Source organism: Monodelphis domestica, chromosome 4 (assembly GCF_027887165.1).
Source record: "Monodelphis domestica isolate mMonDom1 chromosome 4, mMonDom1.pri, whole genome shotgun sequence".
Classification (NCBI taxonomy): Eukaryota; Metazoa; Chordata; class Mammalia; order Didelphimorphia; family Didelphidae; genus Monodelphis; species Monodelphis domestica.
This window is the reverse complement of record NC_077230.1, coordinates 368,104,762-368,118,878: the sequence shown is the minus strand read 5'-3', so window position 1 is coordinate 368,118,878 and position 14,117 is coordinate 368,104,762. Positions and strand designations below refer to the sequence as shown.

The following is a 14,117-nucleotide window of genomic DNA, read 5'->3' as shown; positions in this document are numbered from 1 at the left end:
AAATTATTCTAAATCATCTAATTAAATAAAATTTTAAAAGAAATAAAAAAAATTTAAATAAATTAAAAAAAAAAGAACTCAGGTCCTTCCAACTCCAGATCCAGGACTCTTAAAGATGTTTTTGTTGTTGTTTTCATTGTATTTCCCCCAATTATAAGCAGAGATCCTGTTTAGCTTTTGTCTTCTGGTCATTTGGCCATTCAAACGCCCCCCCTTGCTCCTCCCTCTCCAATACGGGTTCTCCATGTGATGTCCCGCAATCCTCAGACCCAGAACTCTTGGCGACAGAAGTGGGGTGAAGGAGGTGCTAGTATGACCCCTGGTTTTTAGGTGGGGAAACGGAGGGGCTGACCCAGGGGAACAAGTAAATGCTTGAGAGAGACCCCAGGGAGCCCGGCATCACCTGGAGACCCAGGCGGGGGGAGGCCTCAGGGAAGGAGGGGGGAGCTGCTAGGAATGCCCCAAAGAACCTCAGGGACCTCAGAGCACTGGCCTTGGGCATCTCCGCTCCTTCCAGGCTGGGCCTTACGTTGGAGTTTCCAAGCCTAAATTCAAGCAGCGAACGGATCCATATGAGTTTATTGAGCTCCTGCTGGCCCACCGGGGATTGCACTAGGGGCTGGGAATTCAACCCCCCAAAATAAAAGGGTCCCTGCCCTCGGGGAGCTTACATTGTACTGGAGGAAAAGGAGGGAGGTGCTGGGACAGCTGGGTAGTTCAGTGGATAGAGAGTGCCAGAGCTGAAGATGGGAGGAGGCCCTGGGTTCAAATGTGGCCTCAGACACTTCCCAGCGGTGTGACCCTGGACAAGTCCCTGAACCCCCATTGCCTAGCCCTTCCTGCTCTTCTGCCTTGGAGCCAACACAGGAGTGACTCTAAGATGGCAGGAAGGGTTAAAAACCCCAAAGGAATAGAGCCGGGTCTAGGGGTTAGCCCAGACCGCTAGCCAGCAGAGGGGTGTGAGTGGCTAGGACAATCGTGGGGGGCCCAGGTTGGGGGCCATCGCTGAGGCAGGTCCTTCCTTCCCGATGTTGAGCTCAAGCAAAGGCCGAAGGACGACTGGCCCAGATGATGCTCCCTGCGCAGGTCCTGGAGAGGGAGAGGGCCGGGCACTGTCCTCCTTTTCTCCGGCCTCCCCCGCCAGGGAAGGACGCCCTACTGTGCGTGGTCAGTAAATGACGGCTGCGTGGCGGGGAGCCCCTCATCTGTGGGGCGGCCTCCTCTCCCCCTCCCCATGGGCAGAGAACGGAAGCCCCAGGGCCTGCGGTCAGTGGGCAGACAGGAGGCAGCCCGTGTGTGAATCAGGTTTATTTACAATTGGCAGTAAGCAAAATAAATATTCTTAAAGGCTGAAAGTACAGTAAAGAGACAAGGGAGAGCGCTATCTGCCCGGGGATGGGGGGAAGGCATCGGGCCTAACGCCGGCTCCTCTCCTGCTGCGTGATGGCCGGCATGGCGTCCGGGCGTCCGTCCGTGCTCGGGGGATCCTCAGGGGGCGCCTCGGTGGGCGTCCCCGGGCTCTGCAGGGTCCCCGGGCCCGAGTGGGGGGAGGGGACCTGAGAGAGGAGGCTGCAGCCTCCTTTGACAGCCCTGGGCCCGAGGGCGTCCTGGGGGCTCCGGTCCCCTCTGGCGGGCATCCTCCTGGGACCGCAACATCAGCATATTCCCCTCTGCCAGGATGGCCCTGGAACCGGCGGGGATTAGGGGCAGCTCACGCTTCACTGAGGCTGAAAGGCAGGATTTGGGGCGGAGGGCAGGGGGTAGGGGGGCCCCGAGGGAACTGCTGTTTCAGCAGAATGGGATCCGAGGATGGGGGGCTCTGCTGTCTGTGGGAGCTGAACCCCGACCCGAGCAAACTTTAGCACCGCTGGGCCGTGGCTCCGGTCTGGGCAGCGGGTGACGGCTGGTGGCCATTTCTTGGAGGACGCCCACGTCCTCCCCTAGGAGAAGGCCCAAAGGGTGGGCTCGAGGCAGGCCGAGGCTGGGCCGGGCAGGGGGTCAGTGGTGTGGGCTCATGTCTTCCATGCCGACCCTGCCCCACACTCCCACCACAAAGCTCTCGATGTCGCACTCGTTGGCCCCTCGGAGGATGCGGAAGTGTCCCTTCTCTCCCCAAGTGGGGCCCCACGAGTTGGCGGCTGTCTGTGAGAGAAAAGAGGGGGGCATCAAGAGAGGCAGGGAGAGGGCCCTCCATTCCTGGGCAGCCCCCGAGGGCAGGGAGCCAGTCTCCCTCTCCCACCCAAGGGGCCCTGGAACTTGGGGGGCTGCCTTTTCACTCCTGCCCCACCCCGGGGCATAGGGGGCTCACCCAGTATTTCAGTCTCTGTCCATCGGGCTGCCTTTCCTCTCCCCACCTTTAGGACAGAAGAGAGAGTCAGAGTCAATCTCAGGGCGTAGACGTCATCCAATTTTGTAAAGGGGAAACGGAGGTCCAGGATGGGCAGGGACTTGGCCAGGGTGCTAGCAAGGCCCAGAACTAAAGCAAAGCCTTCCAGCTCCCAGGCTGGGGGCCCTGATGCACGCGGCACACTGCCCCCCCTTCTCAGTGGGCCTTCGGGTCAGCCTCCTTCCTCACGCTTCGGTCCTCTTCTGGGCCTCCCTAGGCCCGGTTTCCTCATCCCCTATTGCCATGGTGACTGGGGTTGTTGACTATTAGTCTGGCTTTCCTCCTGGAATGTTTCCTGCCCCAGGGGTCACCCCTTTCCCCTCCCCTTCATGCCCTGAAAAGTACCAGGAAGGGGGGCAGGTTGGGGACAAGCCATTCCTTCCTAGTGCCAAGAGGACGGAAACTGTGCCCAAGAACACTGGATTTGGAGCCAGAGGACGCAGGTCAGAATCTCGGCCCTGCAAGGCCCTTCTCTTTGCCTCAGTTTCCTCCTGTGTCCGCTGACCCAGGGAGGCTTGGAATGGATGGCTTTTTTTTTTTTAACAACTCTCACCTTGCATCTTAAAGTCAATACTTTAAATTGGTGCCACGGCAGAAGATGGGGAAGGGCCAGGCAATTGGGCAAAAGGGCTAGGAAGCCACGTTTGAACCCAGGATGGGAATTTTATCATCTCTGAGGGCCTCCAGGCAGGGACAAAGCATGGGCTAACAGGAGGGAGTGGGCACTGCTTGCCCCTCGGTGCCCAGGAAAGCCGCTCCCTCCAAGCTCTCTGCCCTCCTAGCCAACAGGCGCAGCGAGAAGAATGAGCAGCGATGCAAAGGCTCCTGGGAGCTCTCCGAGATCACCGACTCATTTTACAGGAAGGAAGACAGAGGCTCCGAGAAAGGAAGGGCCTCGACCCAGGCTGGGACGGCCATTGGCCGAGGTCACGCTTAAATCCACGGATGCCGGGCTCCCAACCATTCCATGGCCCTCGGAAGCCTTTCTGAGCCCCCCCCACCAGGCCCTGCCCAGGCTGGCCCCGGCACCCTTCCCAGAAGGCACTTCTCACCCCGTGATTTTGACAGAATGAGTTCCATGTTGACGGTAGCGCGCAGGCTTCCCCAGACTGGCTGGCGTGTGCTTATAGATGCCACTCTTGTATAAGAAGAAATCTTCGTGCACTTCCATGAGGGCTGTGGGCACAGGAGTGTCTGGTGGGCACCAACGCTGCCCCTATCCTCAGGCGCCAGGGCGAGGGAAGGCGCCTTTTCCCCCCTCTCCCCACCGAGCACCATCTCCCTGTTGGGGCCATTGTGGGGGGACATTCTGCCTTAAGCCTTGGGGGGGCCACCCTGCTCTGTCTGTGCCTGCCGGGGGCGGGCATGGCCCTGGGCCCACACTGAATGGGAAGGGGGAACGGAGTCTGCAGAAGGGGTGTCCGTGGTGACCCCCGCCCTACGGGCCCAGAGCATGGAGACTCTCCTATGGGGGGACGAGGTGGGGAGCCAGAGTCAGGGAGGGAGGGAGAGGAGGAAAAGGGGGACAGCCTTTACCTTGGACAGGCCCATTCTCCATCAGCTCCTTCATGATGTCCTTCTCCTAGGGAAGGGAGCGAGGTGGCCTGAGGGGTCCCCGTCTCCCTCTGCCAGGTCCACCCCTTGCCGGCCCCCCTCCCCTACCGCGTCTCCCGTCCCGTCTCCCCGTGGGCCCCAGAGCCCTCCCCTCTGTGCCCCCAAGCCTGGCTCTCACGTCGGAGGAGAGGCGATAGGGAGGGGTGGCCTGGTAGATGTGGTTAGCGTGGGCCCGGCTGTTGGGGCAGTGGGCGGTGGCCTGGCGTTTGCCCCGGCCCATGCTTCGACTGTGCATCATGCAGGGGGCCGCGGGAGCCGTCACATCCCGATTCCCGGCAGAGAATGGGTAGCAGTGGTTGGACACCAGCCTAGGAGGAGACGGCGCGGAAGGGCGGTGAGTGGGCGAGCCGGCCTCGGGGGGCACATGCCCCTCGTGCCCGCCCCCATTCCCCCTCCTCCACCCCCACAGACTGGGGTCCCCGAGCTTGCTCACCCGCGGCGACGCAGGAACCACCAGGCCCCGTCGAGCCGCCCGCCCCGGCACCCCTTCTGATTGTGGGTGTCGCAGGACAGCAGGTTCTGAGGGGACAAGGCTGGGGTCATGTGGCCCATGGAGTGGATGGAGATGCGGTCCGAGGCCACAGCTGGAGAGGGGGAAGGCGGAGGAGACGCTCAGCCCCCGCCGGTTCCAAGCCGCCCCCCGCCCGTCAGCGCCCCAGCCTCTACCTGCGGTGGAGAACGCCCAGGAACCGGCGCAGTTCCCCTGGTCCAGGGGCTCGTGGATCAGGCCCGGCCACTTGTCGGAGGCATTGAAGGCCAGTGGAAGAGTCTCTTGCGGGGCCATGACCATCTACGGGGCACAAACGACCCAGCGTCCCCTGAGCTGCCCCAGAAGTCCTGGGGCTCAGGCTGACTCGGGGTCCTCGTGCTTCAGGCCAAGGGAAGAGAAGGGAGAGGGAACTGGGCCCGCCCAGGCTCTTGGTTTTTGCTTTTTCATTCTTACCTTCTATCTTAGAGTTGAGACTCATTCTCCATTCCAGGGCAGAAGAGCTGCGGGCCCAGCAGTTGGGGTTAAGTGACTTGCTCAGGGTGCCACAGCTAGCTCTCCGTCCAGGCCAGTGCGCTCTCCTGAGCCATCTAGGCCCCCTCCCAGACCCTTACACTCTTCTTCTCCCTGAGCCTCAGGAGTGCAGACCTTTAGGCTCCTTTCCAGCCCTACATGATGGGATCCTAAAATCTGTGATCTTCCAAGGAGGAAGGGAAGGACAGACACATTTATTGAGGGCCTACTATGTGCCAGGCGCTTTACAAATAGTCTCCCATTGGATCCTCACAACAACCTGAGAGGTGGTGTTCTGATTAGCCCCACTTTTACAGTTGAGGAAACTGAGGCTGAGATAAGTGACTTGCCCAGAGTCTCACAGCTAGCAAGCGTCTGGTACTGGATTTGAATTCGTCTTCCTGACTCCCTGGCCCTGTGGTGCCCTCTAGCTCTATGTGGCCTCTGTCCACAAAAACAAGAGTTTCAACCAAACTTGTTTGTGCTGGAAGCCCCTATAGAACATGGGACCAATGGGCCCTCCTGCCATCGGCGAGGGAGGCTGGCCGGACAGTGATCATTATTCACGTTGGACGGAGGAAGAAACTCAGGCCCAGAAAGAAACAATTCACAGGCTCGTGGACCGAGAGCCAGAAGGAACCTCCAGTCCAACCCCCTTGTTTTCCAGGTGGGGAAACTGAGGCATAGAAAAGGGAGGTAGCGCTTGCCCAGAGGCACTCTGTGAGTTAGCAACAGGACCAGAGCTAGAACCCCGGCCTCCTGACTCCCAGGCCAGGAGATCCCTCTCAGGCGTGAGTCCATGGTCTTTGGCCTCTGTGGCTATTCCCTGGTATCTTCCTTCAGTCCCTCACCTCTGTCATTCCTTCTCTGCCTCTTCCTTGCACATCCTCCTTCCCAGGCTAAAAGTTGTCCAAGGCCATGTGGACCAGGAACTGGGATAGAGGAGAGGAGGGAAGGGAGTGTCACTAAGGGGGCCCCATAAGCTGGCAGGTTGCCGAGTCAAAACAAAAGGAGGCAGAAAATAGCCCGGGGCGGGAAGGCCAGAAGACTCAGGGTCACCGGAGCAGGGGTCATCCCGCTGGCCCCAAGGGTCATCTTAGCCAAGTCCTGGCTCCCTACATTCTCCCATCAGACAGATGGAAGCGTTTTTCAGTGTGGAACTGCCTCCTCCTCACTTGGGGACCCAGGGAAGGGGCACAGGCTCGTAGCCTCCAACCCCAATCTCAAGGTCCCAGGCCCAGAGCCAGAGCCTGACTTTCCCAGAATAACCTCCCCGTCCCTGGGAACTGTCAAAAGTCCAACCCACGCAAGGCCACCATGGGGTTTCCCTGGATGGGCCAGCATGGGGCAGAGGGGGAAGTCTAGAGATGGGTCTCAGTTTCTCCATCTGCAAAATAACTTTATCAGTTAAACTCTAAGGTTATTCCAGCTTGGAGTCTAGGAATGGCCCTCTGGTGATATGCCAATGAAGATGCTGACCCTACAGATGCATGGTCGAAGAAGAGGAACATAGAGTCTGGCCTAGGGGACAGAGTGACCCATAGGAAGTCATCCAACCAGAAGATCCAAATCTGATCCTAAGTCAGACTCTGGGCAAGTCACCGCACCTCAATTTTAGACTCACTTTTCTCAGTTGTCAAATTATAACAGAGTCTTCCTTGAAGGGTTGTTATGAGGATTAAATGAGAGATGTGAAGAAGTTTGAAAACTTAAGTGTTATAGAAATGTGAGTTATTGTTACCAGAACCCAAGGATGTAAAGAGCTTAGAACAGAGAATATTAGAGGTGAAAGAGACCTTAGAACCCAGAATGTCAGAGATGGGAAGGATCTTAGAACATGGAATGTCAAAGCTAAGAGTGGCCTTAGAACATGGAATGTCAGAGCTAGGAGAAGCTTTAGAACATGGAATGTCAGAGCTAGAAAGGGCCTTAGAACATGGAGTGCCAGAGCTAGGAGAAGTCTTAGAACATGGAATGTCAGAGCTAGGAGAAACCTTAGAACATGGAATGTCAGAGCTAAGGGAAACCTTAGAATATGGAATGTCAGAGCTAAGAAAAACCTTAGAACATGGAATGTCAGAGCTAGGAGAAACCTTAGAACATGGAATGTCAGAGCTAGGAGAAGTCTTAGAACATGGAATGTCAGAGCATGGAATGTCAGAGCTAAGGGAAACCTTAGAATATGGAATGTCAGAGCTAAGAGAAGCCTTGGAACATGGAATGTCAGAGCTAAGAGAAGCCTTAGAACATGGAATGTCAGAGCTAAGAGTGCCCTTAGAACATGGAATGTCAGAGCTAGGAGAAACCTTAGAACATGGAATGTCAGAGCTAAGGGAAACCTTAGAATATGGAATGTCAGTCAGAGCTAAGAAAAACCTTAGAACATGGAATGTCAGAGCTAGGAGAAACCTTAGAACATGGAATGTCAGAGCTAGGAGAAACCTTAGAACATAGAATGTCAGAGCTAGGAGAAACCTTAGAACATGGAATGTCAGAGCTAGGAGAAACCTTAGAACATGGAATGTCAGAGCTAGGAGAAACCTTAGAACATGGAATGTCAGAGCTAAGGGAAACCCTAGAATATGGAATGTCAGAACTAAGAGTGCCCTTGGAACATGGAATGTCAGAGCTAAGGGAAACCTTAGAACATGGAATGTCAGAGCTAGGAGAAACCTTAGAACATGGAATGTCAGAGCTAAGGGAAACCTTAGAATATGGAATGTCAGAGCTAGGAGAAGTCTTAGAACATGGAATGTCAGAGCTAAGGGAAACCTTAGAATATGGAATGTCAGTCAGAGCTAAGAGTGCCCTTAGAACATGGAATGTCAGAGCTAAGGGAAACCTTAGAATATGGAATGTCAGAGCTAAGAGTGCCCTTAGAACATGGAATGTCAGAGCTAGGAGAAACCTTAGAACATGGAATGTCAGAGCTAGGAGAAACCTTAAAACATGGAATGTCAGAGCTAAGGGAAACCTTAGAACATGGAATGTCAGAGCTAAGAGTGCCCTTAGAACATGGAATGTCAGAGCTAGGAGAAACCTTAGAACATGGAATATCAGAGCTAGGAGAAACCTTAGAATATGGAATATCAGAGCTAGGAGAAACCTTAGAACATGGAATGTCAGAGCTAGGAGAAACCTTAAAATATGGAATGTCAGAGCTAAGAGTGCCCTTAGAACATGGAATGTCAGAGCTAAGAGAAACTTTAGAACATGGAATGCCAATCCAAAGTCCAAAGCAGGATTTTGAGATTGCACTACCACATGGCTAGAGCCTCAGCAAAAAGCCCCAAGTCTTGTTCAAAATCTTCAGAGAATCTTTTAATAAAGCAGAGAATAAGGGAATATTGGAAATAAGTAACTAATCAAGGCTTCTTTTTTTTTTTTGGAGGATTAAGAAAGTGAAATAAAATCTAAGTCAATTAAAAAAATAAACTAATAAAATAAGAGATTGCAGCAAAAAAAAAAAGGAACATGGAATGTCAGAGCTAGGAGAAACCTTAGAACATGGAATGTCAGAGCTAAGAGTGCCCTTAGAACATGGAATGTCAGAGCTAAGGGAAACCTTAGAATATGGAATGTCAGAGCTAGGAGAAGCTTTAGAACGTGGAATGTCAGAGCTAAGAGTGGCCTTAGAACATGGAATATCAGAGCTCAGAAGATCTTAGAATATAGAATATCAAAGGTAAGAGAGGTATTGGAAAATAGAAAGGATTTTATAACGGATTATGAGAGTTTAGAACACGGACTGTGGGAGCAGGACATGGTTGGTTAGAGTGTCAGAGCTCAGAGAGAACTTGGAATGGATTGAATCTAGAATGTCAGAAGTGGGAGAGCCTCTTGAGATCATCACAGGGCTTTATAGAGGAGGAAACTGAGGTCTAGAGAGAAGGGGCTTTCTCAAGGTCATACTGCAAGTCAAGAGTCCTATCTTCAAAATGGCAGAACTCCCTGGTCTTGGGGTCTCAGGGTCCTTCTCCAGGTAGGTTGGGGGTCTTGGGGAAGGAGCTGGCCACAGGAACGCCCTGTCTAAAGCACACACCTGGTGCTCACTTCACTTTGGGATCTCCATTCCCCAAACTCACTTGTATCTCATTCATGTTCATCACAGAGGAGGCAGGCCGGACTGTGCCCAGGCGGTATTGGATCCCCTCCTCAAGGGTCATCCCCCAGAAGGCACTGTGGTTCCCAGCAGTCCACCTGAGGAGAGGGGGGGGCAAAGGAGTCACAGGGACTGTGGCAGAGGGCAGAGCCCAGGTGGGCATGGGCTGCGTGGCGCAGAGATTCAAGGAGATGATGGTGTCAAGGCCCGTGTGCGTGGCCATTGGTGTGTGTGTGTGTGTACTTGAGAGATCCCCTGAGGCAAGCCGGAGCACACGTGTGCCCTTGGGAGAGCGCGCGGGCCAGTCCATGTATATCCGTGCCCGGAGCCCAGCAGGCTCTTCTTACCCGTAGTTGCCGTGGTTGATGGCGTTGATCAGGTCCAGGTTCACCAGGCAGGGCTCCTGGTCACACTCCCACTGCCCATCTGCCTTGCAGGTGCTGGCAAAGAGGGAAGGATAGGGTTAAGGAAGAAGCTGGGAGGGGGGCCGCAGCCACACCCCCAGCAGCCCCTGCCCCCTCCCCCCAGCCTCTAGCCTGCTCCTGGCAGTCTCTGGAGGGGGAGGCAGCAGGAAGGAAACCCTCGTGTCATGTCAAGTCGCGTCATGTCAGGAAGTGGGGGTTGGTGTGTGGGGCCTTCCCAGGAATGTTCCCCCCAGTGGCCCTGATTCCTGGAAAGGGCTGGAAAATGGGGGGGGGGGCTGACCTCGGCTGGGAAGGAGGGAGAGGTGGGGTAACAGAGGCTGACTGAGACTCCCCTGCCCTCGGGCATTCAGTGCCCACCTTGGGAAATGGGGGGCAGGGAAGGGAAGGCTTCTCCAGGCACCGAGGGGTTAATGTCCAGCCTTCCGGCCTCCCCTCCCAAGCCGGGACTTGCTCATACATCCACTTGGCCAGGGCCCATTCCATCTCTGGCCTGCTTGGACTTGCCCCCAGAGCAAGGGTTGGGGGGTACCGATAGCCCTCAACGCCCCAAAGGACCAGATTGTCCCTCCCTCACTTCTCCACCCCGCCCCGCCCCGCCCCGCCCCGCCCCCAGCCTCCAGCCTCCAGCTGGCTCAGCCTCAGCCAAAACCGGGCCTGGCCTTCCATCAGGCTCCTTAAAAGGTATCGATTGAGGCCCGCGGGAGCCCCAGGGGGGAGACAGACACAGCCGAGAAGAAGACATGGAAGACGGGGAAAATCGGGGCAAGGGGTCCCCTGGCCCCCGCTGCAGGCTCTCAGGATGGCGTCCTGGGGTCCGTCGTCGCTGGCCGGAGCCCCCAACCCTTAGGCTCTGGCCCTCCCCTTCCAGACCGCTCCCGCCCTTCCCCTCAAGGACTCCATCACTCACCATCGATTACAATTGTCTTGGTAGGTCCCAAGGGTTGGGTACACACGTCCCTGATACATACACCCTGGGGATGGGGGAGGGGTCAGGGGCTGGGGTCAAGAGAGCCAGGCGGGCCCCTCCCCCAGCCCCCAGCCCGCTCCCCCCATGCCCTCTTGCTTCTAGACAAGCTCCCTCCCACAGTCTAAGCTTCTTCCCCTTTCCCATAAAGTTTTCGGGGCCCCTCTGGTCCCCCAATACACATTTAGCCCCGTGGTCGCTTGGATCATTTCCCATGTCCCGGGAAGAGGGGAGAGAGAGGCCAGAGGGGCAAGTCACTCCCCAGGGCCCCGGCTTTAGAAGTAGGGCCCAGGAGACTCGTGGAATGAGGGGAGGAAGCCAGCTGGGTTTATAAATCATGGAGCAGAACAAGCTGACAAGAGGCCGGACCATGCAATGAGGGGGAGCATTCCCACCCTCAGGAGCCTTGATTTAGGAGGGCAGGAGCAGACAGACGCCAGGGGGTGACCCCCTCCGGCCCTTCTGACGGAACGAGGCAGCCCCCTCCTCAGAAACTGGGCGATGGGCCACCAGAAGCCAGCTGAGGAGCCCCCCAAATGTCAGGGCATCCCTGAGAAAACAGGTGGCTCCCCCAGATCCCCCAGGCGGTGCCCCAAAGACAGAATGTCCCCTAGTCCCTGGGCCTGGGGCTGGTGGGTGAGTCAGGGGGTGGGGCCAGCACAGCGTGAGCCGGTGCCCTTCCAGAACATGGAGCGTTCAGGTTAGGGAACCGCTTTCTCCTCGGGAGGGAGAAGGCATTATTTTTAATTTAGATTTTTTATTTTTGGAAAAGGCATTATCCTGGAACATTAGGGTCAGAAGGTCTACGATTAGATTTCACAGGGTCGGGGAACTTGGATGGGAAAAAACATTTTGATTTCTCTTTGAAATGGAGCGTTTCTTTCCATTTTCATGAACTCTAAAAATACATCTATTATTTTGAGAAAGGTTCAGCAGGCTTCAACTAGATTGCCAAAGGGGTCCATGACCCCCCCAAAAAGAGTAGGGAGTCTCCAATCCAGTCTGATTTCATTTTACAGTTGGGGAAACTGAGGCCTAGAGAGACGTGCCCAAGCTGTGTTAGCCCCTGAGCTTAGATTCAAACCTGGGTCTCCTTTCTCTAAGCCCAGGTGAAGGGGATGGGGGGGGGGGGCAAGCAGATCCCTACATACCTTGGATGAGAGGGAAAGGGGGCGGAATGCCCAGGCAGAAGTCCCAGAAGTCAGGGCAACAGTCGGAGACAGTACGGTTACAGAAGAGATCACAGTAGCAGAGGGTGCCCATGTAGGGCAAGCTGCAGTCATCCTCCCGGCCTTTGCAGCAGAGGTCTTGTGCCTGACAGTAGGAGCCACCTGCATCCCGGATGCCCCTGGAGTGTAGGCCTGGTGCCAACTCCCGGCGACTTCGACCACTCCGGGCACTCAAGGCTCCTGGGCCTGCCAGTAGCAAGGCAGCCAACAAGAAGTTCAGCCACATAGTGCCTGGAGCCCACTGTATGTGGGTGGGGAAGAGAGGAAGGCTCTGTTAAAAGAACAGAAGACCCAGACTCCTGCCCTGTGTTCCCATCCTCCTGGGTCTCCTCCTATTCTTGGCCTCCAAGGCAAACGAGGGGACACCAGAGTCCCCGTTGTGGTGTGGTTAGGGGTGCGACAAAGCTTGGGAGGTGGGATTCCTGGACAATAGCCCCTGATCTAGGATTGATCCTGGGCTAAAAATGCAGCAATAGTTCTAGGGAGACCTTGTGGAAAGTGCCTCTAGGTGCTGGAGACCAGAGGAAGCCAGCCTGACTCTTGCTCCTGCCTAGGGATCAGGGTTAGGCATTTGGAAGGGAAGGGCAAAGGAAGAAGAATGACCTGGCCCATGCCAGGCCCTCTCTTTTCCAAGCTACAAGGCTGAAGTCCACTGGGTAATCCTGGAGTCAGACCAGGGCTTCTCTCTCTGCTAATTCCTATCCTTCAGTCCCAGACTCTTCCCACCTCCAAAAGCCATTTCTGTTCTCCCCACTTCAAGCCAGCAAACTTCCCGCTGCCCCTCTTTCTTCCATCCATCCCCAGTTCTACATCTCCAGTTCTGTTGTCTCTGCTCTTTGTCCCCCATCTTTGTCCTCTCCCCCTGGTCTATTCCATTGCCTCCTCTCTGACTTCTCCCTATCCCTGTCACTCATCCCTGTTTCTCCCAGAAGGCACTCCAGTCCTCTCTCCCAACCCATCTATCCCGGGTCTCTGTCTCTGTGTCCTCTCCATCTATCTCCCACGTTCTCCAGTTCCTCCCTCTCTGTTCCATTCCTGACTCGTGGTCTTCCCCTCCATCACACCTCCAGCCCTTCTCCCCCCCCCCCCCCCATCGGTCCCCATGGCTGCCCCTCGGTCCTGTCCTCTCAGAATCAGAGCTAAAAGCGGTCATTGAATCTAGTAGTCTTTCCCTCCCACCTCCATTCTCCCACCTCTGTTGCTCTGCTTCTATCCCGGGGGTCCTCAGCGCCCATTTCTCTCCAGATGTCCCCTCTAGCCCTCCTGTGCCCCACCTCGGGCTGGAGTGTGCAGAACACGAGGCCACCATCTCTCTGCCTCTCCGCCTGTCAAGCTCCCGCCCCGAAGGGAGCCAGTGCCCAGATCTGGGCAGGGAGGGGCCCTACCTGGGTGAGAGGTGTTGGCTCCTGCTCAGGACTGGCACCAGCCCTGAAGTTCCTCCTTCTCTTCTTCCTCTTTCTCCTCCTCCTCTCCCTCCCTTCCCTATTTTCCTCCTCTTCCTCCTCCCTTCTTCCTCCTTCTCTCCCCCCACTGACCCTGGGCAGCCTTCCGGACTTCTTCCTCCCTCTGTCCCCAACAGCCTCCCGGGGCTGGGGCTGGGCAGCTCAGTGCGAAGCTGAAGAGAGAACCCGGGCTTTAGTAGTGGCCCCGCCCAGCCCTGCCCCAAGAGGAGGGACCCAGGGAGGGGAAAGTGGGGGGGAGGTGAGCGCCTACCTGGATTGGCTCAGGCCGGCGAAAGTAGACACTGGGGGCCATGCAGAGAAGTGGGGCTGACGGGGTGGCCGGGACTAGGGAGGGAGGGCGGGAGGGCATGGGCACTCCATTCTCCCTGCTCTACATGTCCCGACCCCAAAGCTGCAGCACGAGGGGTTTGGGCTAGACCCCGGGAGGGACTCACTTCCAGCCAGGCTTTCCCTCGTTTCCGGTCTTGATCCAGGGAATGGCATGGGGGCCTTGGGTCCGAGGCGGGGGGGGGGGGGGGGGGGCGCCCTTAAGTACCCTTCTGAGGCGACACAAGCCTGCTGGCCGGGGGTGCAGGGGGCAGAAGGCGGAAGGATCCCCACCTGCCTTTCAGGACCCCCAGACCTCTAGCTCGCTAGCCCAAAGGTGCTCTGAAGGTCGGACGGTCCAGTCCAGGGCAGGAGGTCAGCCACACCCCTCCCTGCTTTCCCAGGCCGGGGCTCCCCCTTCGGGACTCTCTGTGGGACTCCAGCAATAGCTTTCCTACAGCCTAGCCTGGCTTCCTTCGCGAGAGCTAGAACAGACCTTTGGCACCTGAGGTCTGAACCTCTCCTTTTACAGATGGAGAAACTGAGGCCCAGAGAGGGAGAGTCACTTGCTGGGGGGGGGGCAGACTTTGGATTAGGACCCCCGTTCTGATTTAGATCCAGGGCTCCT

General features: G+C 56.4%; 1 protein-coding gene across 2 annotated transcripts; it reads right to left on the bottom strand.

Annotated features, from left to right (window-relative positions):
• Nucleotides 1-1,293: 1,293 nt before the first annotated feature.
• Nucleotides 1,294-13,366, bottom strand: TINAGL1 (tubulointerstitial nephritis antigen like 1). Of its 2 annotated transcripts, none has more exons than XM_007492866.2 (12): nt 13,256-13,366; nt 11,643-11,961; nt 10,435-10,498; nt 9,450-9,542; nt 9,086-9,200; nt 4,667-4,790; nt 4,434-4,584; nt 4,119-4,308; nt 3,923-3,968; nt 3,439-3,562; nt 2,309-2,354; nt 1,294-2,142 (listed from the first exon to the last, which is right to left on the bottom strand). In XM_007492866.2, exons 2-12 carry the CDS (start codon nt 11,944-11,946, stop codon nt 1,999-2,001), a joined length of 1,401 nt encoding a protein of 466 aa, XP_007492928.2. In that variant the 5' UTR covers nt 11,947-11,961; nt 13,256-13,366; the 3' UTR covers nt 1,294-1,998. The 2 variants fall into 2 exon arrangements, with proteins under 2 accessions (XP_007492928.2, XP_001381244.2); XM_001381207.4 differs by having other exon boundaries at nt 13,106-13,342.
• Between the last annotated feature and the right edge of the window lie 751 nt (nt 13,367-14,117).